The following is a 23,677-nucleotide window of genomic DNA, read 5'->3' as shown; positions in this document are numbered from 1 at the left end:
TGGGAGAGGAGGAGGAGGAGGAGGAGAACAAGAGGAGTACAGAAGCATGAGATTGACATTTTAAATCCTCCAGAAGCAGAAAAAAACGTCAAACGGTTTAATTTCAACAAGTACGACTCGACACTGACGGCGAACCACGAAGTCTAATCCGTCCTGTTATCCATCTGTTCGTCAGAACTACCGTTAAAACATACTTCAGACTTCGTGTCGGAAGAAAAACTATTTCAGACATTTGACCTTTGAACTCCAAAATCTAAAAATCAGTTCATCGGCGGTTACAGCGATAATTCCATATAAATAATCCTAGAAATGTTCCACTAGTCGTTCTTGAGATATCGAGCTAACGAGACTCTCGGACGGACGGACGGTACAGGTGTGACGACGTGCGACGACGTGCGACGATGTGCGTCGGGGAAAATCGGCATCCAATGTAACTGCACTGTTTAAACACCACGAATCCCAACCTGCACAACCCACAGAGTTAACACATACAGAGAGCACACTGGTCACGTGATCACGTGAGGTAGTAGTAGGAGTAATCGTAGTAGTGGTAGTGGTGGTGGTGGTAGTGGTAGTAGGAGTAGGGGTAGTGGGAGTAGTAATAGTAATAGTGGTTGTAATAGTTGTAGTGGTAATGGTAGTGGTAGTAGTAGTGGTAATGGTAGTGGTGGTAGTACTAGTAATGGTGGTAATAGTAGTAGTGGTAATGGTAGTGGTTGTAGTAGTCTTAGTAGTAGTGGTATTGGTAGTGGTGGTAGTAGTAGTGGGAGTAGTAGTAATAGTAGTGGTAATGGTAGTAATAGCAGTAGTAGTGGTGGTAGTAGTAGTAATAGTAGTAGTAGTAGTGGTGGTAGTGGGAGTAGGAGGAGTAATAGTAGTGGTAATGGTGGTAGTAGTAGTGGGAGTAGTAAGAGTAGTAGTAGTGGTGGTAATAGTAGTAATAGTTGTAGTAGTGGTGGTAGTGGGAGTAGGAGGAGTAATAGTAGTGGTAATGGTAGTAATAGCAGTAGTAGTGGTGGTAGTAGTAGTAATAGTAGTAGTAGTGGTGGTAGTGGGAGTAGGAGGAGTAATAGTAGTGGTAATGGTGGTAGTAGTAGTGGGAGTAGTAAGAGTAGTAGTAGTGGTGGTAGTAGTAGTAATAGTAGTAGTAGTGGTGGTAGTGGGAGTAGGAGGAGTAATAGTAGTGGTAATGGTAGTGGTAATGGTAGTAATAGCAGTAGTAGTGGTGGTAGTAGTAGTAATAGTAGTAGTAGTGGTGGTAGTGGGAGAAGGAGGAGTAATAGTAGTGGTAATGGTGGTAGTAGTAGTGGGAGTAGTAAGAGTAGTAGTAGTGGTGGTAGTAGTAGTGGTAGTGGTGGTAGTAGGAGTAGGAGTAGTAGTAATAATAGTAGATAAAAGTGCACTTTTTGTTAAATCTTGTTAAATCAGATTACATTGCAGGTGACGAGGATGTTAAAATAAAACCTGGTCTATACAAACCCACTCCCTAAACACTCTTTCCAGAAGAACCGCTTCATTTTCTCAAAGTTTTCTCAGTCCACACTGAATCCCGAATATTAAAGGAAGCAGCCGAGTGATGAGTGAACATACGGAGCTTCCAACAAGGTCAGAAAAACACTTTGGAGAAGAAGAGTTTGGAGAAAGTCTGTCTCTGTCTCTCTCTCAGCAGGCCGCACATCTCGCCAGGAATGATCTACGAAGGGATGGAGCTTGCCAAGAGCCAACCTGGCAATTTTTCAACAGCGAGTTGGAAGCATTGCTGAATTTCCTTTACCTAGCTTATATAATATACGTACATTTTTACTCCATCAGATTAAATAAGAGAAGAAATCAAAGCTTATGGAAAGAGTGTTTTGGATACACGAGGTCTCATTTTAACATCCTCGTCAGCGTAATCTGATCGGACAAGATTTAACAAAAGAGTGTGCTTTTATTTACTACTACTACTTCCTGTTTACTACCTCTCCTCACTGTCTGATGGACATATAGCTAATGCTGCATTTTACTTAACGCTGAAGTTGGATGCAAGTCTGAATTCGGGGAAAAAACTCAAATACCCCTGTGAAGATAAACTACTCCGACTGTATAACCTCTGACCGCAGGAAGGGGCTGTCTCTCAAACTAGTTTTATTTACACTTGTATTTCTACTTATGTTTCTAAGCGGCCATGTTGACATGACATCATACGCAGACCTCGAGATCTTCCCGAGTAAGACCTGTGGTTTGGTTTTGTTTTTCCGAGTCCGAGGTCGTGAATTCTGTGTTATGAGCTTTAGTCGGATGCAGCACAAAAAATGTGTGTCCCAGGCTTCGAGAGGTTTATTTCCAGATGTCCTCCGGAGCATAAGGCTTAAAGATCCATTAGAGAGGTAACTGCGGTAACTGAGGTAACTCTTTCATGACACAAAGCTCTCGTGTCTTCTACCTTCAGCTTATCCGGCGACGTGTAAGGAGCCTCCGGAGCGTAGATTCGGAAGATGTCGGCCAGGCAGCAGGCCACCAGGAGCCTGACGTCTTTGTCCGGGTGCTTCAGGAAGAAGTCTGAGGCCAGGTGCAGAGCAAGGTTCAGGTACAGCTCTTTCTCCTCCTCTGAATCTTGGTCCATGTCCATGAAGGTCTTTACCACCATCTATTAAAATAATAATAATAATAATCAGCAATGAATCCGTTTACATTATCCAGTGATGTACGGAATAATCAGGAATCCTGACCAGAATGACCCTCGACCCCGAGTGTTTACCTTCAGTCTCCGGACCATCTCTTCCTTGGAGATTTTATCGGAGATCTCCTTCACCCCCGGCGGGTAGGTGATCTTGCCATCCGTGGCTCGATTCTTGGAGTGAGCCATGCTCTCCGACTAGTGCACGCTGAGGGAAAAAAAACACATTCACATTGAGTTACAACCCGGTACATAACCTAGACTTATTAAGCGAGCTCTATAGCAGCTAGATGTCGAGCGATTGATCGGTTCTGCCGGTTATTCGGCACCGATAACAGATCGCTGGAACTGTCGGTTATGGGCCAAAATCAACACCGGTATTTTTTCCCCAGTTGCACGAGTGGCTGAGAAGGGTCCGTCGTCATTATATGGTACGAGAGCGGCCTCTAGAGGCGAAATAAACACCCATCACTGACTAATTTCGTTGTGTCATTCGAAGTGGTTTTTGATTCATTTCGGACGTCTCTGTTTTTATTTATTTGGAGTGCTACTGTTTGGTTCAGTTTGGACGTATATCTTTTATTTACTTTAATATTCATTAATAGTTAACGTATATTAATATTTATATGTTTCTTTCATAAAAAAAAAAATATATATATATATATATATATATATATATATATATATATATATATATATATATATACACACACACACACACACACAGAACACTCATGGTACTTTCAGTACTGTATTTTCATAATAAAGTTCATCAATATTTTACTTTACGTTACGTTTTCGTTCGGTATCAATTTTTTAAAAAACAAAATTTTTAGGCATCGTTAACGGTAAAATCCACTATCGGTCGTCCTCTAATAGCAGTCATGAGAAGAAACCGGCAATTTTACTTTCCAGCTTTCCGGGCGAGGAGTTGTTTTTAAGCTGCGTCCACGTTAATCCGGATAGATCTGAAAACTGCGGCCGGTTGGCGATTGGGTGGGAACCTATAGGCGCCTCGCGATTCGATTACAATTCAGAGGGCTGCGACGCGATGATAAAACGATTATCGAGGCATCTTTTATTTTCTATGACTAATTCGGCCAAACCGCGGTAGTGTGCCAAATCGCCATTACTGCTGTGGCGATCCCTCCCCTGAAAATAGTCTAGTACGACTCCCGTGTAGCCGAATTTCACCGTCGTTTTCTGTGTAAACCAAATTAGAACAGAGACGTGTCAAAAACGTGTTCTAACTGTGACAGTTCTCCCCTACTATCGTGTGTCTCCGTTACGTGCACGTGTCTCGTAATGGAGGTTAGGACGGCTGCAAGTGCGGATAAGAGTTTTATTGAAGACGGGATCCAATGCATGAAACAGAGGCGTTTTCAGAACAGGCGAAGGGTCAGAACGGCTTGGAAGAGCGAATACACTCAGTACTCGGTGAAGTACGTAGACACAGTAGGGGTTTAAATACCAAACGTAATCAGGGGAATAACAAGAACAACTGAATACAATAAAGACACCTAAGTGAAACGACCGATGACAATACGGGGCGGAGACGGGACAGAAATCATAACAGATGCACGTGTAGAATGTAAACATAGTCATCAATGTCACGGAAAAACCCAGAAGCGCGAGTGCACTCACGCTGTGAGCTTCGCTTCGGGTTTCAGAGAGGAAATCCTAACGGCACGCCACAGACCGTCCCGGGCGCCGCGCATCTGTGTTCCCTGAACATCACATTATCAATTAACATTTAGAAAATCGATTTTTGATTCATGAATCGATTCAGAATCGTCCACGTCCGCATCGCGATACATCTAAGAATCGAACCCCCCCCCCACTCTTAGTCGGTGATGTGACATGGCACAGCAGCATCTTAGCTGCGAACGTTAACCCACTCATACCGCAGCAATCTGCCGATGATTACAATGTTTAATTTATTAATAAATGAAATGATCAATGAAATTCGAATGTTATAAAAGCATTTTATACCATACTGTTATTCAACGCCCGAATCCGATCGGTCAGATCAGATGGTTCCGGCTCTAACACTATAGTGCTGTTTCTCGAGAGAGAAAAAAAAGAGAATAAATCTGTCCTTTTGGCGTATTTTTGAATGATAACTCGCACATAATGCGTAAATATTGGCAGGTCTGTCTATGGATCTGGACAAGTGAAAAACTCCTGCGCGGACCAGAAAACACGTTCCCGTAGCCTCTTTAGACAAGCAGGCTCAGTATTCTGCAGATACACTGCTCGCCAGCGGTTTTTTTATTTTTTTATTATTTCTCTCAAGTTTTTATTTCCCAACCAGGGAAAAGGAAACAAAAAACCCCACCCCAGCTCAGTTCTGTCTAATACGCTGCTATGATACACATCAACGCTGTAACTACAGCACACACTACTCGTTCCAAATCCTGCCGCACGACACACAATAGGGTTCTCATAGAACGATATTATCCAAGTGTGCTTATTAATGAGCACGCATGGACGACGTGGATGATTTTTTTTAAGAACCGGGAGAACGCACGTCCGTCACCATACTCGTCGTGGTTCAACATATCGAGAGAAAACAAAGATGCTAAAGATAGTTGAATAATATCTTCCATGGAATTGAGGAGCTGGTCTATTAGGAACACCAATCACAGCCTTTGTGTGCCAAATCAAAGGCTTTTGTTGCGCGGATGATGATGAAATTAAAAAGAAATGGGTCCGGCATTACTGCGTACTCGTAAACGGATGTACGGATTTCTCCACACCCGATACTGGATTCGAATGGGACTCGGAACGCCAGGGATGAGAGAAGTGGTCGTCCTTCCTCCACCCACGGTGATGCTGCTTTCAGCGCAAAAATCGCGTCTGTGCCAAAACATTGGCATCCAGCCCCGTGGCGTAAACACAGCCTACGCTACTAACGATCTGATCTGAGAGTCAATTAAACGCAAGTACGTAGGTAAAAATATCTGTATATAATCGTGATTCAGCAAAAATATCATCATGATTCTTGAAGATATTTCTACCATACGCAGCAACACGCCCAGGTATACGGTAGGGTCTCATTTCAAATGTGTTCAATGATTTATATTTCGCAAATTTAAAAAAAAAATCCACCTTGGTTAAATATAGGTGTTCGACAATTATTGGCACCCTTTTAGTCAGTTCTTTGTGCTACCTCCCTTGGCCAAGATAACAGCGCTGAGTCTTCTCCTAGAACGCCTGATGAGGTTGGAGAATACATGGCGAGTGATCCGAGAGCGTTCCTCCGTACAGAACCTCTCCAGATCCTTCAGATTTCGAGGTCCACGCTGGTGGACTCTCCTCTTCAGTTCACCCCACAGGGTTTCTATGGCGTTCAGGTCAGGGGACTGGGATGGTCATGGCAGGACATTGATTTTGTGGTCAGTAAAACATTTCTGTGTTGATTTTGATGAATGTTTTGGATCATCGTCCTGCTGGAAGATCCGACCACGGCCCATTTGAATCTTTCTGGCAGAGGCAGTCAGGATTTAATTTAATATCTATTGATATTTGATTGAGACTATGATGCCGTGTAACCTAACAAAATGTCCAGATCCTCTGGCAGAAAAACAGCCGCAAAACATTAAAGATCCTCCTCCATATTTAACCGTGGGCATGAGGTACTTTTCCATATGGCTACCTCTCTGTGTACCAAAACCACCTCTGGTGTTTATTACCAAAAAGCTCTACTTTGGTTTCACCATTAATTCCCTGCAACTGTTAGTCCTTTTATTCTTCCTTCATCATCATCAGGCGGCTGATAAATCACAGGAGCTGTTCCAGCACTCAGTCTGACCTCGAAATCACCTGCACTTACCGCATAAATACTAAGATACCTATCGGAACGTTCTCTACGTGCTGCACTTAAACAAAGGAGTTCTTTAGTGTGTGTGTGTTTGGGTGTGTTTCCAGCATAATGAGGTGTTAAGACTCAAGTCCAGAGCTTAAAAACCACTCTGGTGGTCTGCTCACTCATTCCCTGACCATCTGCAGCCAAGTTCCCTCTGGAAACCAAAACCATACCATGGGTAAAAACCATCGAATACGAGACGTTATAATGAAGTGTGAAAAAATGTGAGTTCCAAGGTGCGTTAAACAACAGCTACAGGATATTGTATTTATTTACACGTTATTCTATTGACTTATTCTGTACAGGTGAAAGATGGCGAGAACACTGGAGGAAAGGGTAGAGAAGTCTATACTTCTTGGTATTCGCATTGGTTCCTGTCTTTTCATCCATAAGTGTGGACATATATCCGTATACAACAGAACAATTCATCGCGATCGGGATCAGATTTAAATAATCTGCGTTTACACAGACGAACTAGTCCAAACGTTCCCATCCGAGTCGCCCGTCAATGCCGAAGCTGTCGTCGTTGTTACGTGACGACAGAATAGGTCCCAAACTACAACCCCGATTCCAAAACGTTTGGGACGCTGTGTGAAACTTAAATAAAAACAGAATGCAAATCTCGTAAACCCATATGTTATTCACAATAGGACATAGAAAAAACATATAGGATGTTTGAACGGAGGAAATGTACTATTTTAAGAAATAAATAAGGTCATTTTGAATTTGCTGGCTGCAACACGTCTCAAAAGTTGGGACGGGGGCAACAAGAGTCTGGAAAAGTAAGTGTTAGTAAAAAGAAACAGCTGGAGGTTGATTGGGAACAGGTCAGTAGTACGATTGGGTATAAAAAGAGGATCTTGGAGAGTGTCTCAGAAGTGAAGACGGGCAGAAGTTCACCAATCTGCGAAAAACTGCGGCTGCAATTTGTGGAACGATTTCAGAATAACGTTCCTCAATGTAAAATTGCGAAGACTATGAATATCTCATCATCTACAGGACATAATATCATCAAAAGTGGACATGATACAGAAACGCTGCCGTGTTCTCCGGGCCAAAGCTCATTTAAAATGGACCGAGACAGAGTGGAAAACTGTTGTGGTCAGAGGAATCCAAATTTTAAATTCTTATTGGAAACCACGGACGCCGTGTCTCCTAAACTAAACAGGACTAAAGAGGAGAGGGACGATCTGGCTTTTTATCAGTGCTCAGGGGTTCCCAAACTTATCTCTGGGTCATGGTTTCCCGAACTATCACTAAGTCATGCATTCCCAAACTTGCCAGGTTCAGTTATTTTACAAAAATTCATACATCACTCTAACTATAAAAGGACAGCATGTGTGTGATAATATTTTAAAAATGCTACTGGGGGTCACGCTTAATCGAGCAGCATTTTAATTAAGAGTGTATGCTCCCCCCCCCCCCCCCATGTTCACATCAAAAGGAGTTCAGCAATAACAACAGAAATTTCCGCTAAACAAACTAGCAACGCGTTTCGAACCGTACAAGTAGGGAAAATTCTAGCTCGTTACCGAGTACTAAAACTACCCGGTTTTCCTATTACAGTTACTGTTTGAAACCTTCAAATCTGTTCTGCGTACAAGACGTCCGAGTTTCCTAAACTAGCAAATAAGTTTGAATGTAAAGTCAAGAGTTTTCAATCCGAGACTCGTGACGGCGACCACGACAACAGCGGAACATTGTACCAGAGCTTGTTAGCGTGAGGGCTAGCACGGTGTGAAATCACTAAAGATTATACAGGTTGACCGATGTTTTGGCTCTGAGGTGCGACTTTAATCCGCTAAACGTACATACCGTACGTATGCGAGTCAAATGGAGATTCAGATGAATCAGAAAGTTGAGAAATTAGAGATCTCGTTCAGAGCGATTTCCATGTGTTTAGACCACTGTGTGGAAAGACCTTCCGGTCAGCTCAAGAAGCACAACAGATGGTGCATCAGCGGCTGAAATGTTTTTCCAGAAGAATCTTCTGAACTAATCTGGGCAGTCTGTCTGGGCAAAGGCTCTGGGTTACTGATCAGAAGGTCAGGAGTTCAAGTCCCAGCACTGCCAAGCTACCACGCCAAGGCAAGGCTCTTAACCCTCAACTGCTCAGATGTATAAAATGAGATAAACGCAAGTCGCTCTGGATAAGAGCATCTGCCAAACGCCGTAAATGTAATCATTCAACTTTCGGTCCTCACGTTAAGGAAGGACCCAGTCGGTCCTGGCTCCAATTAAAGACCGTACGGCAAAACACCACAACAACCTCGGCTGAAACGGAATCTCTCCTCCTTTCTCCAACCTCAGTGCTGCTCCTGCCAACAAGCTGCTGGGGTTGATTTAGGGCATTTTGTCAGAGGAATGATATTAAACATGATAATCAGACACGGCCAGGTCTCACGTCCGTGTAAGCATGCAGGACGAAAAGAGAAATCGGACCTGTCGTTTCAAAATATCCGACATCGTGTTGAACGCGACTCGTAGTTTTGGTGAAAATGTATTTCTGTATTCGAACAAGTGCTGGAATGAGTTCCTGTTCAGCCTGAGTGTGTGTGGGTGTAACTGACTCTGACTGTAATATTCTGGTAGTTTTTCATCTTAACAGAGCTGGTTTTATTTGCTCAGATTAAAAGGCTTGATCCTTTAAGTATGATGAGATAACTTACTCCGTGGCAACGCGCTCAATAACAACGTACGGGGCCGCATTTACACTGCAGGTCTCGGTGCCCGATTCCGATTTGCTGATTATATCTCTTTTAAAAGTGACACACAATCCGAGCTCTGCATTTACACTATATGTCGTATCGTTACGACCCGAGGTAGACGTCACCGGAAAAGGAAGTCAAAAAGGCGCAATTTGCGATGGACGCAGACGGAAATGTAAATCGAGCTTTTGCTTTCTGCAGCATATCGAAACGCAAGCAAAACACCGGGCTCTTAAGGCGGAGGAAATAAAGAAAGAAAAGACGAGAGCCCTTGTCGAGAGCCGCGTTTCCGCAGTCGGTGTCCACCCGAGTCGACGTCATTCGCCGCTGTCGCTTTCTCGGCGATGGACGCCTCGCGTCGACGGGGGAATATCTGATCTGTGCGCTTACACGCCAGACGGAAACGCACGTATCCGATTCCTATCGGATTTATTCCCATGAACGAGGCCTGAAACGGATCTGAGGATATCGTGGGTCATGTCCCGTATCCGATCCGCGCTCACACGTTCGTGTTTTTACCCCATATCAGATCCGCGCTCACACGTTCACGGGTCATATCCCGTATCTGATCCGCGCTCACACGTTCGCGGGCCATGTCGTGTATCCGATCCGCGCTCACATGTTCACGTTCATATCCCGTATCTGATCCGCGCTCACACGTTCATGGGTCATATCCCGTATCCGATCCGCGCTCACATGTTCATGGGTCATATCCCGTATCCGATCCACGCTCACACGTTCATGGGTCATATCCCGTATCCGATCCGCGCTCACACGTTCGCGTTCATATCCCATATCAGATCCGCGCTCACACGTTCACGGGTCATATCCCATATCTGATCCGCGCTCACACGTTCGCGGGCCATGTCGTGTATCCGATCCGCGCTCACACGATCACGTTCATATCCCATGTCAGATCCGCGCTCACACGTTCACGGGTCATATCCCGTATCCGATCCGCGCTCACGGGTCATATCCCGTATCCGATCCGCGCTCACACGTTCATGGGTCATATCCCGTATCCGATCCGCGCTCACACGTTCGCGTTCATATCCCATATCAGATCCGCGCTCACACGTTCACGGGTCATATCCCGTATCCGATCCGCACTCACACGTTCGGGGGTCATGTACCGTATCCAATCCGTGCTCACACGTTCGTGTTCATATCCCGCATCAGATCTGCGCTCACGCGTTCGGGGTTCATATCTCACTATTCCGGGTGTGAGACAGGATACACCCCAGATAGGCCACTAATCCACCACACACACACTAATCCACTTACTGGTGTGTTATTGGACGGTGGGAGGAAACCGGAGAACGTGGAGGAGAGCAACCCGAGCTCAGGATTAAACCCAAGGCGCCGCTGTGCCGCCCGTCCTCTGGTAGATCACTACCCACCTTTGAGATCCGACGTCTCCACCACTTCTGCTACGGATTCGTTTATCAGGAAGTCAGTAATAAAATCAGACACGTCTCCTCGGCGATAAAACTCTCGCATGCCGACAGCAATGAACGTTCTTACAATAGAAGAGGGTTCCCAGCGGGGAGCTGAACGTGTCTGCATCACGTGGTCACGTGCCGTTCATCAGAAAGTATACGAGAGCATCAGTTTTTTTTATTTCCTCATTCGGGAAGCGTCTAATGTCCGGGGGAGGGTCGGCGATAAGCGTGCTACCAGAGTAAGTTTCACTGTACAGAGGAACAAATAATTCTCCCGGCGCAATTAGATCACAGAAATCACCAAAAATATACATCAGAAGTAGAATAATCCGATTGATTTACAGGTTAATCAGAGAGACCAGAGAGATCAGAGAGATACAGAAGACAAACATGGAACTTATTAAGGACGTGGAGTTAATGAGCCGCTCATGAACATAACCAGCACGTGTGAAATACTCACTCGACACTAATAACACCAACACGTCTTCCATCACATTCTAACCCTCTAATAGCTAACGCACTCGGTCTGATGACCCATAACAATATAAAACGGTTACACACACACTCACACACACTCTCTCATACACACACACTCTCACACTCTTTCTCTCACAAACACACACAAACTCATACTCTCTCTCACACACTCTCTCGCTCACAAACACACTCACACATACACTCTCTCACACACAAACACACTCACACACTCTCACAAACACTCTCTCACACATACACACACTCACTCTTTCTCTGACAAACACACTCACACATACACTCACTCTCTCACACACACACAAACTCACACTCTCTCTCTCACAAATACACTCACACATACACTCTCTCTCACACACTCTTACAAACACTCTCCCACACATACACACACACTCTCTCTCAAACTCACTCTCTCTCTCACACACACACGCTCACACACGCGCGCTCCCTCACACACACACTCTCTCAAACTCGCACGCGAGCTCTCTCAAACTCGCACGCGCTCTCTCACATACACTCTCTCTCTCACACACACTCACACACGCGCTCTCACACAAACACACACACACACGCGCTCTCTCACACGCGCGCTCTCTCACACGCGCGCTCTCTCACACGCGCTCACACACACTCACTCTCTCACACACTCTCACACACATACACTCTCTCTCTCACACACACACACTCTCTCTCACACTCTCTCACACACACTCTCTCACACACACTCTCTCTCTCACACTCTCTCTCTCACACACACTCTCTCTCTCTCACACACACTCTCTCTCTCACACACACTCTCTCTCACACACACACGCGCTCTCTCACAAACGCGCTCTCACACACACGCTCTCTCACACACGAGCTCTCACACACGAGCTCTCACACACATACACACACATACACACACTCTCTCACACACACTCGCGCTCTCTCTCTCACACACTCTCTCACACACATGCGCTCTCTCTCTCACACACACTCTCACACACTCTCACACACGCTCTCACACACGCTCTCACACACGCTCTCACACACGCTCTCACACACGCTCTCACACACGCTCTCACACACGCTCTCTCTCTCTCTCTCATACACACACTCACACACACACTCGCTCTCTCACACACACTCTCTCACACACACTCGCGCTCTGTCACACACACTCACCCTCTCTCTCACACACACGCGCGCTCGCTCTCTCTCTCACTCACACACTCTCACACTCTCTCTCACACACATGCGCTCTCTCTCTCTCACACACTCTCTCACACACGCTCTCACACACGCTCTCACACACGCTCTCACACACGCTCTCTCTCTCTCTCATACACACACTCACACACACTCACACACACACACTCGCTCTCTCACACACACACTCTCACAAACACACACTCACAAACACACACACTCACTCTCACACACTCTCTCTCGCAGAATAATACACAATCTATAACACATTATACATGTCTTATGTCGCATTATAACTCTCTAATAGCCCAAGCGTTTGGTTTGATGACCCCTAACAACCCCGAATGTTCTTGTACACACACACACACACACACACACACACACACACACACACACGGGGCGTGGAACTGATTAACAGCCAAGTAATGAACACAACCAGAGCCACTGCATGTTAGACCGCTGTATATGACAGCTACAAGATAATCATAATTAACTTAACAACATGTTCGCAATCCCCCACAGTGCACGTCCGTGTAAAACTAGTCAGGGTTTCACGTTAGCTACGTAGCTAACTAATCTAACCACAAACAGTTACATTAATGTTAGCCTAGCCTAGCCTAGCCTAGCAGAACCCAGCAGATAAACCGCGTTAATGCAGCGTTCAGCAGCTCCGGTTCTCTAACGCTAGCTTTAACAGATAAACAGATCTATTTGATTAGCCTAGCCTAGCCTAGCTACAACACAAACACACCAGCCGTTTAATAATAATCACAATAAGATTCATAATAATAACCGGAATAAAGCACGCGACCTCGGGGCAGGAACACAAAGAGGAAAATATGATAAGGGGAAAAAGCTATTATTATTATTATTATTATTATTTTCAGCCAAGTGTGTTAGAAGAGGTGCAGTTCTGATACAGAGAGAGAATGGACATTATTAGTGTTAGCCATGCTACAGCTAATCTTATAGCTCGAGCTCTAAAACCGCCATTACATGAATGTAAAGCCTGATTAAAAATGAAATAAATCTCCTGCACACACACAGGTGTGTATGTGAGTGTGTGTATATTACTGCACCTCTCGGGGTTTAATCGTCCAGGTAGCGCCGTTTACCTGAGTGTTGATCAGCTCCGCAGCCCGCCGCCGTGTCTGTGCGCGCGCGCGTGCGTGTGTGTGTGTGTGTGTGTGTCTCTCTCTCTCTCTCTCTCTCTCTCTCTCTCTCTCTCTCTCTCTCTCCCTCTCTCTCACCGCCGCGCGAATCCGCGCTGCGCTTCAAAATGGCGCCAATCCACACTGCGCGCGCGCACACAGCACAGACCAACACTGACCTCTACTGACCGTGTACGCGCGTGACGAAGACGACCACTATAACAATAATAATAATAAAACTAATAATGATTTTGAAACATAACTATTATAATAGTAATAATAATAATAAACATAATAAAACTAATAATGATAAAAAAATAATTCTAATAATACTAATGATAAAAAAATAATGATAATAATAATAATAATTATTATTATTATAAACATAATAGTGGTAAAAAATAATGATAATAATAATGACAATAATAATCATTTAAAAATTGTGTTTATAAGGATAATAACAACAATAATAGTAATACTACTAATAATAACGACGACGATGACGACGATGGTGATGATAGGGGGCGCAGTACACACTGGGCCCTGTGTGCATGGAGTTTGCATGTTCTCCCCATGGGTATTCCAGTTTCCTTCCCCAGTCCAAAGACACTTGATGTCTGTGTTGTGTGAATGTGTGTGATTGTGATTCTTCAGGGTGTCCCCTGCCTTGTGGCCCGAGCTCCCTGGGATAGGCTCCAGGCTCTCCGCGACCAGGTGCAAGATAAGCGGTATGGAAAATGGATGAATGTATTATAATAATAATGATGATGTGTATTCCCACTTCACCAGGATAAAGCCATTACCATGGGTGTATAATAATATGATATGTGATGATATTATTCATTTTCAGTAAGCACTTTATCTCGGTCTGGGTTGTGGTGGATCTGGGGCATATCCCAGGAAGCTTATCTCCCATCCAGGATGTATTCCTTCCTCACATGAACAAGATAAATGAGTTACTGAAGATAGATGAATAAATGATATTATGTTAGATATTTAATTATATTACATTATACTGAATTTTAGCAACAACATATACTTAAAAATTAAGTTTTTTTTTTTAAATTGATGATTTAATTGAAATATCACAATCACATGATGATGACGACTATTACTAATATTATTATTAGCGTTTTACAAGTAGTAGTGAAAAAAGGAGGAGGAAGACGAGCATGTGTTAAATAAACAATTAAATTAAATGAACCATTTGAAAAAATTATGACACAATAACGTACTTACAGTAATGAAATGTACTGAATGTATTTATTACAATTCCACTATACAAAACTTTTGTAATAGTATTATAAACACACCATATAATAACAGCATTATACATAAACATTAATAATAACAAATACTATAACAATGTAGAACAAAATGTACTACCCATCTTACATATATATGCACACATATATATATATATATATATATTATATATATATATATATATATATATACACACATTATATGACAATATATATACACACACACACACACACACACACACACACACACACACATATATATATATATATATATATATGGACACACATTATATATATATATATATTACACATAGTTTATTTTACCTGAGGGTTCCTCTGTGTTGTTTATATCAGATCAGAGAGATGAAATTCTCCCGAGGAAAGGGAGAATAAAGTGAGCTTTTCCTATTTAATCGGTATCTGTAATTACATTGTGCTACAGTTGGATTTTACGTAGAAAAGAAAAGCTGGCATCAGACGTTCCATACAAAGATTTCGAAAAAATTTCAAACATTCCAGTTTTTTCCATAAAATGAATTTCAGAGGTCTCCCTTCGAAATCTTTGATTGTACGGACCACAGTTTATTAACAATAGTGACTTATAATTAGCATCATTACTATTAATGATTTCGTAATCATTTTTGCAAACCATTCAAACCAAGATATGTTAATAAAACAGCTAACCACAGCATAAAAACTTTTTAAAATGTCGTTAAAAATGTCGCAATACATTTCTGCTAAAATTTTACAAGTCAGCAAATAGAAAATTTTGGTATTTTTCAGGTTATTTGTCATCATCTGTATGGTCTGGAATGATTTTCTTTTCTTTTATGAGAAGGCTCACAGGAATTCATCACAATGTCCACACTGACCGGGAGCTCGAAACGATCCAGCATGTTTGCTATAGTTTCCCTCGAGACTCCATGATGATTCCTCCTGGTGACACAAAGGAAGGAGTTTACAGAAAGATTATAGAGAAAAATAAGCAAGAATAAACACCGCAGTGTAAAACAAACAGAGTAAGGTAAAATAAACACCATTGTGTACAATAAACACCGCAGTATAAAATAAACAGTCGGGTAAAATTAAAAACTGTAACGTAAAATAAACACCACAGTGTAAAATAAACACTAGTGTAAACACCATAGTGTAAAATAAACACAGCAATGTAAAATAAACAGCATAGTGTAAAATAAATACTAGTGTAAACACCATAATGTAAAATAAAAACGGCAGTGTAAAATAAACATGGCAGTGTAAAATAAACAGCATAGTGTAAAATAAACACAGCAGTGTAAAATAAACACCACAGTGTAAAATAAACACGGCAGTGTAAAATAAACACCACAGTGGAAAATAAACACGGCAGTGTAAAATATACACTAGTGTAAAATAAATACTAGTGTAAACACCATAATGTAAAATAAAAACGGCAGTGTAAAATAAACATGGCAGTGTAAAATAAACAGCATAGTGTAAAATAAACACAGCAGTGTAAAATAAACACCACAGTGTAAAATAAACACGGCAGTGTAAAATAAACACCACAGTGGAAAATAAACACGGCAGTGTAAAATATACACTAGTGTAAAATAAATACTAGTGTAAACACCATAGTGTAAAATAAACATGGCTGTGTAAAATAAACAGCATAGTGTAAAATAAACACAGCAGTGTAAAATAAACACCACAGTGTAAAATAAACACGGCAGTGTAAAATAAACACCACAGTGTAAAATAAACACGGCAGTGTAAAATAAACACCACAGTGTAAAATAAACACGGCAGTGTAAAATAAACACCACAGTGTAAAATAAACACGGCAGTGTAAAATAAACACGGCAGTGTAAAATAAACATGGCAGTGTAAAATATACACTAGTGTAAAATAAATACTAGTGTAAACACCATAGTGTAAAATAAACATGGCTGTGTAAAATAAACACTAGTGTAAAATAAACATGGCCATGTAAAATAAACACAGCAGTGTGAAATAAACACGGCAGTGTAAAATAAACACCACAGTGTAAAATAAACACGGCAGTGTAAAATAAACACCACAGTGTAAAATAAACACGGCAGTGTAAAATAAACACGGCAGTGTAAAATATACACTAGTGTAAAATAAATACTAGTGTAAACACCATAGTGTAAAATAAACATGGCTGTGTAAAATAAACACTAGTGTAAAATAAACATGGCCATGTAAAATAAACACAGCAGTGTGAAATAAACACGGCGGTATAAAATAAACACGGCAGTGTAAAATAAACACCGCAGTGTAAAATAAACATGGCAGTGTAAAATAAACAGCATAGTGTAAAATATACACGGCAGTGTAAAATAAACACCACAGTGTAAAATAAACACGGCAGTGTAAAATAAACACCACAGTGTAAAACAAACACGGCAGTGTAAAACAAACACGGCAGTGTAAAACAAACACGGCAGTGTAAAATAAACAATAAACACGGCAGTGTAAAATAAACACGGCAGTGTAAAATAAACACTAGTGTCAAATAAACATTGCAGTGTTTATTTCTGCTATTAAAAACACTTTGGGCCATGCTGTAATAGGAAAGCAATCACCAAAGGGGTGGTGTGATACAGCCCCATTATACTCGGAGTTTCCGTTACCACTTCGACACTGTTTACAGTCTCATATTAAAAAAAAAAAGAGGCTGGTGTAGAAACTAACTTGTTTTGCAGACAATACGTTAAGAAGACTATAAATGGACACAAAGTACATTTGTGTCATTCGTTAATAAAAAAATTCATTGTAATGCTTGGCATACTGCTGTGGTATAAGCGTGATAAAACATTTCAGGACGTGCTGTTATGGAAAGAGATGACTAAGTTCAGAGTGGCAGCTGTAACTCCACTCACTCTCCTCATTACACCATGCTGTCACTGATTATTTTCCTATAACAGCACGTCCCCGAGTGGTTTATTCCTTCCTCGATAGGACGGTCGGTCAGCACAGCGGGACACTTTATACAGGATCTTTTGGGCCGTAGAGAAAGTAAATAGCTGACTTAGCTACTATTTTTACACCTAGGCTAATCCTAATCTTTGAATTTGTTTACTTGTTTAAATACAACTCATAATAGAGGAGCCATACCACCTCAATGACTTTAATTAATCTCTGGGAAAAGTTCAGAGTAAAAAAAAATCTTTAGATGCTGTGATTTTGCAGAAACTGGGACCTTTTTATTCGAAAACCACTACTAATAAAACATGAGCTTTTGCACAACACGCCTTGCTGTTTAAAGTCCCGTCGCCTTGTTTAATCGAACGGCGACGATCCTTGTGCTGATCTAAAAGATTATAACAGCTTATATGAATTCTGACGAGGTATAACGAGCCCCGTACGCGGGTTTAGGATCGAATACGGGACCCTGGGGCTGTGAGGAGACAACACTGCACGCTGTTAAAATGCCCACAACATTAAAACGATGAACAGACTTACTTTTCTAACTCGACAGGATCACGTTTCCAGCTGGTGTCCGGCTCAACAAATTCCACTCTATACCCCGTCTCTAAAGCCTGAAACGTGAGAAATATCAGAAAGAAAGAACACCGGTCAGAGAAACCGCAAAGAACTGTACACGAATGAAACGCAGACGCGGCGTGTTCTCTATAAAAGCCGCATTCGCGTCGAAGTCGGACTGGTCACGATCATTACGCCATCGCCTCATCATACGATATCGCCCGTTGTATTTACATGAGGATGAACGTTTTAGCCGTCCGCGCCGTTTCTTTCCTCTCGTCCGCTCCGGGGCTGCCAGATTAAACATAATCTTTTATTTATTTATTTTTTTTTTACGATAGGATTTAAGGTAAAAACACACATTGGAATGCATAAACTGTGCATTTGAATTTAAGATGTGTAGCGAGCGCTAGAACAGATTTTAATTAAAGCATACTGTTGGGGGGAGAGGAAAAAAAAAAAAAGACGACACGCGAGATATTAACAATGCAATAACGATGTTTTTTTGAAGAAGAAAAATCTAGAAAGAATAGATTCAAAGAGTGTCTGTAATAATCCAGGCGTGGTCAGTGACGTCGGGGATCGAGCCGCTTCAGCTGCGTGAGTGGAAGCGGAACGGTGAATGGAACACTAACACGCTAAACCGAAGCGCTTCAGTAGCGGGTTAATTAACTCACCCGGATGCTATCTATACACATATGAGATTAATCAGACATTTACACGACATAAACGCAATATTACAACCTGCTTCTGCACAAAATCAAAGTTAAATTAAAATAACTTACCACTGCAACGTATGGCTTCATTTCCCAGGCCTGGACGTTGGTATTGTCGATAATAACCGGTGTACGCCCATCCAGCATGGCTTTTTTGGCTATAATCAAAGAAAACCAAATGACAACGCAGCTATAAAACTCTCAAGAAACATCAGCGTAGAGACATGATTCCGTGAACACGCACGGTAAATTCGACAGGGGTTTGTTCTGGAATTAGGATTCCACCAGACCCACCTCTGCTTTGATTCCAGTCGTGTGCGGCTCCGAGCAGAGTGGGCTCGAAGTGATAGCCGTCCTTCTGGTGGAAGTAATCATCAGTGCTGAGGATCAGTCCGCTCGGACCGCTGGTCGATATGTGCCTGAGAAATACACGAGCTCCTGTGATGTTACAGTAGATATACAGATATCGGACAGTCTAAAGGACTAAATTTACCTCCTCGAAACTGTATAGTCAGCGTTGCAGATCTGACAAGCTAATACGTCTATATCTCGATTAATCTACATCAAATATTTGTATATACGGTATGATCCATTTAATAAAGAATCATTTTAAAAAAGTGTTTACTGTGGATGCTACGAGCGGCCATGTTGATTTAACGTTACTCGCTAAACTCAGGGCTGAGGAAACCAGTAGGAATTCCTAGCCGAGGGAGTGTTTTCCTAACCCGAGTTCGGAAATTTACGAGTTACCGCTTTAGTCGAACGCAGCAGATATCCCACTATGGCATTGTGGGTAATGTAGGAACCCGGTAACCGAATATTCAGCTAAATAAACCCTGGACACCATTCGAGATTTTTTCTTGCGCAATAGTGTTTTTTTTATTCGCCCGCACGTACAAAACTCACCTGGCTAGAGTGGATTTCCCGGAACCTGGGACTCCTCTCATCAAAATCAACACCAAAGACGGACCTTCGCTACGCTCGTGTTGGTTCACGTCCTGATAATTCTGCTCCTCATACCGCCACAGTTTGAACACTTCATACGGAGCGGGGCTGTGAGACGAAGCGAGTCTGACGTCGGGACCGAGCCAGAAGTACTGGTGTGTTTGAGGCTGCGAGTACAGCGGGGGCGTGGGATTTGGTGGATAGAAGTAGAAGTTCGGTGGAGGAAGATGCCACTGATTTGGATATCTGTGTGAGTTTGACCAATCGCAGGTCACGTCATAAGACTGAGGTCTCCATTGTGGCGTGTTCCTGTAGTCTGTCCGTGGCCGTGTGGCTGGAAAAGACCTGTATCTCTGGTCACTCCCCTTATCTTTTACGGCTGGAGTGCAGAACTGAGACGCTCGCTCACTACTCCCATCTACAGCGTCTCGCTGGTCGATTTGCTCGAGCTCTTTATAAAACTCACTCAGCTCGTCCTCGATCGCAGACTGCGGTCGACACGTCGGACCGATGAAAGCGGCGCTGCTGGTGCCGATCTCTTTAATGACCTCATCTCTGTTCCTCGCCTGACTGCACGCTCGCTCGTCATCTCCAGAGGTTTTCTCCTCACCTTTATTAAGCCGCTCCGACCCGTGATTCACCTCCACCACCTCCGGCCGTTCCAACACGCCTTCCCGCTGTTCAGGAAGTCCGGGAACAGGAGCGGACTCTGGAAATGTCCGGCTGTAGCTCAACGTTTCGGCTCGGTCGAGCTGCTGTGGATCTTCGACACTTCCACTCACAGGTGGAGGAGAAGATCCAGGTGGAGTCACATTAGGCATCTGGAAAGAATCGGAACATTTCCTGAGACATGCCTGAGACAAACGTGCGTATACAAGTGTGTGAGGTTTGCTGTAAATCCACTGATACACTTAATACACGTTACCCTGTGATCAGCACTAACGCAGTCAGTATTCGTGCTTGCTGAATTAATGACACCTGACACACACACACACACACCCAAACACAAATACACACACCCAAATACACACCCAAACCCCCCCCACCCGAAAAAAAAAAACACACACACTCCTTTACATGAATCAGGAAGTTAAAAGTTAACAATAATGATAATTTTTTTTAAAAAAGGGAGGGGGAGTTAAATCTCTGGGGAAAACATTATGTATATATAATATTTTGTGTGTGTATATTATACACACACACACACACACACACACACACACACACACACACAATATAAAAGATATACATAAGATTCGATTTGAGCAGCGACCAACTTAAACTTTATTTTAAACTTTAATGAAATGTTTAAACAAACAGCTAATGATAGTTACAGATAAGCTTCTTTATTTAAATTAAAATGAGAGTCACAACCTGTTAATTATTGTCTATTAGTTATTAAACTCATACAGGACATGTTCACGCCGTCGGGACATGGTTGAATCCCAAACCGCCCCTTACTCCCTACCTGAGTGGACTACATAGGGTGTGAAATAATGGATTCCGCGCGCGCCGTAGTGCACTTGATATCCCATAAGAGACTATTTAGGATTCAGCCCTAAAGTGTTTACAAGCCTAGCTAAACTCCACCGCTCTGTGAAGTTATCTCTGATAATAAACGACCTGGTTGTAGGTATTTAAGTGTAATATTTACCTAAAAAAATAGAAAGTCCATCATTTACGTTCGGTGAAAAAGAGGAATAAACAGTAAACTGTCGGAAGCGACGGTTGGTGAAATGAAACAATCGGCGCACCGGAAGAAGATGTTTTCTTCGTGTGTGAAACAGTGACACCTACTGACACCTAACGGCCATTCGTATTATTAACAAACAAACACTAGACGTCATATTAGCTGGGTTGCTCACTAAAGTGATGCGTCGACACGTCCGCCATATTGGAAAGGACCGGATAACCCAGTGCAAGTCTACTGTATATATCTTGTATGGCTTTTTAAGCGCGTTAAGTGCGTAATTCTCCATTCAGATACGGAACCTACTGCAGGTGTCAGAGCTAGGTGGATGGCAGCTATTTTCTTCTCAGAAAACAGGTTGTGTTGAGTGTAAATGTTGTTTATATTTTCAGTTGGTGCATTACATTAGCTACTTACATTACTTTAAATGATGGATGTCAGCCAGTTAGCAAATGGTATTTTAGTCAGTCATGGTAAATGGTATGCACTTATGTAGCGCTTTTTTAACCTTAGCAGTTCCTCAGCACTTTACAGTGTGTCTCATTCACCCATTCACACACACCAATGGCAGCAGAGCTGCCATGCAAGGCGCTAACTTGTCATCAGGAGCAACTTGGAGTTCAGTGTCTTGCCCAGGGACACTTTGGTTTGTGGAGTCACATGGGCTGGGAACCGAACCGCCAACCCTACGATTAGTGGACAACCCGCTCTACCACATGATCCACAGCCGCCATGTCATACCTCAAATCTCTAAAATTGACATACTTACGAAAATGATATGACTACAGTTTAGTATTTTCTATATTAAAGGGCTCATATCATGCTATTTTTGTTTATTGGGTGTAATAGATTAGGTTAGCATGCTTTAATGTTCACAGTTTGATATATTTCCGGTTTCTCCAAAGCCCCGCCTTCTGAAAAGCCCCGAGCGCTCTGATTGGCCAGCTGACCCATTGCGCTGTGACTGGGACAAAAATCTCAAGTGTGTGTCAAAAATGTAATGCCCCTTAACATAATCGCGAGCTTCAGCTTCCAAGGCTTCTGAAGCAGTTTTAAACACAGTTAACAATGTCGTCGGTTTTACCGTATCAGCCCCAGCACTGCCAAGCTGCCACTGTTGGGCCCTTGAGCAAGGCCCTTAACCCTTCTCTGCTCCAGTATCATGGCAGACCCTGCGCTCTGACCCCAACTTCCTGACAGGCTGTATGTGAAGAAAAGAATTTCATTGTGCTCTACTGAGTATGTGACCAATAAAGACTCATTATCATTATCATTACCTTGTCTCGCAGTAGCAGATGACATCGGGTTCCACTCCTGTCAGACAAGAACAGAAATCTGATTCTACAGCGGGCTTAGAATCCAATCTTACCGAATCCAACGAAATATTAAAAGCTGAAGTGTCTACACAGGCTACATCTAACGTCTACATTAAATCCTTCACGGAATAGAAACACTTCCTGTTGGAAAGGTTCCTGTTTTGAAACTTCTGCTTAGTACGAAATGTCTCATCAGCAAGGAAAGCTGCTGCTGGAATCCATGGCACTACCTTATATTTTCTTTATGTTTATCTCTCTGGTTGTGTTGAAAATGTAGGACAAGAGATAAAAAAAAATAAAAAATTCCACCTGGATATAAATAAAACAACACTAAAAGGGTTTTTATCATGCTGTCACTGACTTGTCTTCCCAGTTTCTTCTTGGGAAATTCCCATTTCCTTATTAAGCTTTAGCTGAAGTGTTATTTCTCCCCTTAAAAGCCTGAGTCAAGGTGGCCAGACCAGACTAATGACACATGACAAATCCCACAGGATCCCACAGGAAACAGCTCCATATTATTGTGTTTGATCCAAAAGACAAATGTATTTTATAACTCTTAGAGATGTGAAATTTAGACATGGTCACGGTGTTTTTGAGTTATTATGTATAGTATATTGTCATGTAGACAAGCTGACTCGTGTCGTACGAGTCGAATGTTGACTGACACAAGACCTGGATAGAAACGTGAACAATTAATGAGGACGGGCAAAATAACACCGTAAATAAAATAAAAAAATAAATAAAT

General features: G+C 42.5%; 2 protein-coding genes across 4 annotated transcripts in view; both read right to left on the bottom strand.

The window, feature by feature from the left end:
• The window catches only part of pds5b (PDS5 cohesin associated factor B), a 48,468-nt gene extending 34,867 nt beyond the window's left edge, over positions 1 to 13,601 (bottom strand). Inside the window, exons 1-3 of one of the 2 annotated variants that reach the window (XM_017491078.3) lie at positions 13,476 to 13,601; positions 2,741 to 2,867; positions 2,426 to 2,629 (exon numbers count right to left, since the gene is read on the bottom strand). In XM_017491078.3, coding sequence (XP_017346567.1) covers positions 2,426 to 2,629; positions 2,741 to 2,848 — 312 coding nt within the window. In that variant the 5' untranslated portion in view covers positions 2,849 to 2,867; positions 13,476 to 13,601. Of the gene's footprint in view, positions 1 to 2,425; positions 2,630 to 2,740; positions 2,868 to 13,439 lie in introns of both variants that reach the window. The other variant, XM_017491079.3, reaches the window with a different exon arrangement.
• A 1,159-nt stretch (positions 13,602 to 14,760) lies between these two features.
• Positions 14,761 to 23,011, bottom strand: n4bp2l2 (NEDD4 binding protein 2-like 2). 2 transcript variants are annotated; one of them, XM_053687453.1, is made up of 6 exons: positions 22,894 to 23,011; positions 19,888 to 20,747; positions 19,276 to 19,400; positions 19,051 to 19,139; positions 18,245 to 18,321; positions 14,761 to 15,712 (listed from the first exon to the last, which is right to left on the bottom strand). In XM_053687453.1, exons 2-6 carry the CDS (start codon positions 20,745 to 20,747, stop codon positions 15,571 to 15,573), a joined length of 1,293 nt encoding a protein of 430 aa, XP_053543428.1. In that variant the 5' UTR covers positions 22,894 to 23,011; the 3' UTR covers positions 14,761 to 15,570. The 2 variants fall into 2 exon arrangements, with proteins under 2 accessions (XP_053543428.1, XP_017347242.1); XM_017491753.3 differs by lacking the exon at positions 22,894 to 23,011 and adding an exon at positions 21,581 to 21,709.
• Positions 23,012 to 23,677: the final 666 nt, after the last annotated feature.

Source organism: Ictalurus punctatus, chromosome 17 (genome assembly GCF_001660625.3).
Source record: "Ictalurus punctatus breed USDA103 chromosome 17, Coco_2.0, whole genome shotgun sequence".
NCBI classification, from domain to species: domain Eukaryota; kingdom Metazoa; phylum Chordata; class Actinopteri; order Siluriformes; family Ictaluridae; genus Ictalurus; species Ictalurus punctatus.
Note: the sequence above shows the minus strand (reverse complement) of the source record. Positions and strands in the feature narration are given on the sequence as shown.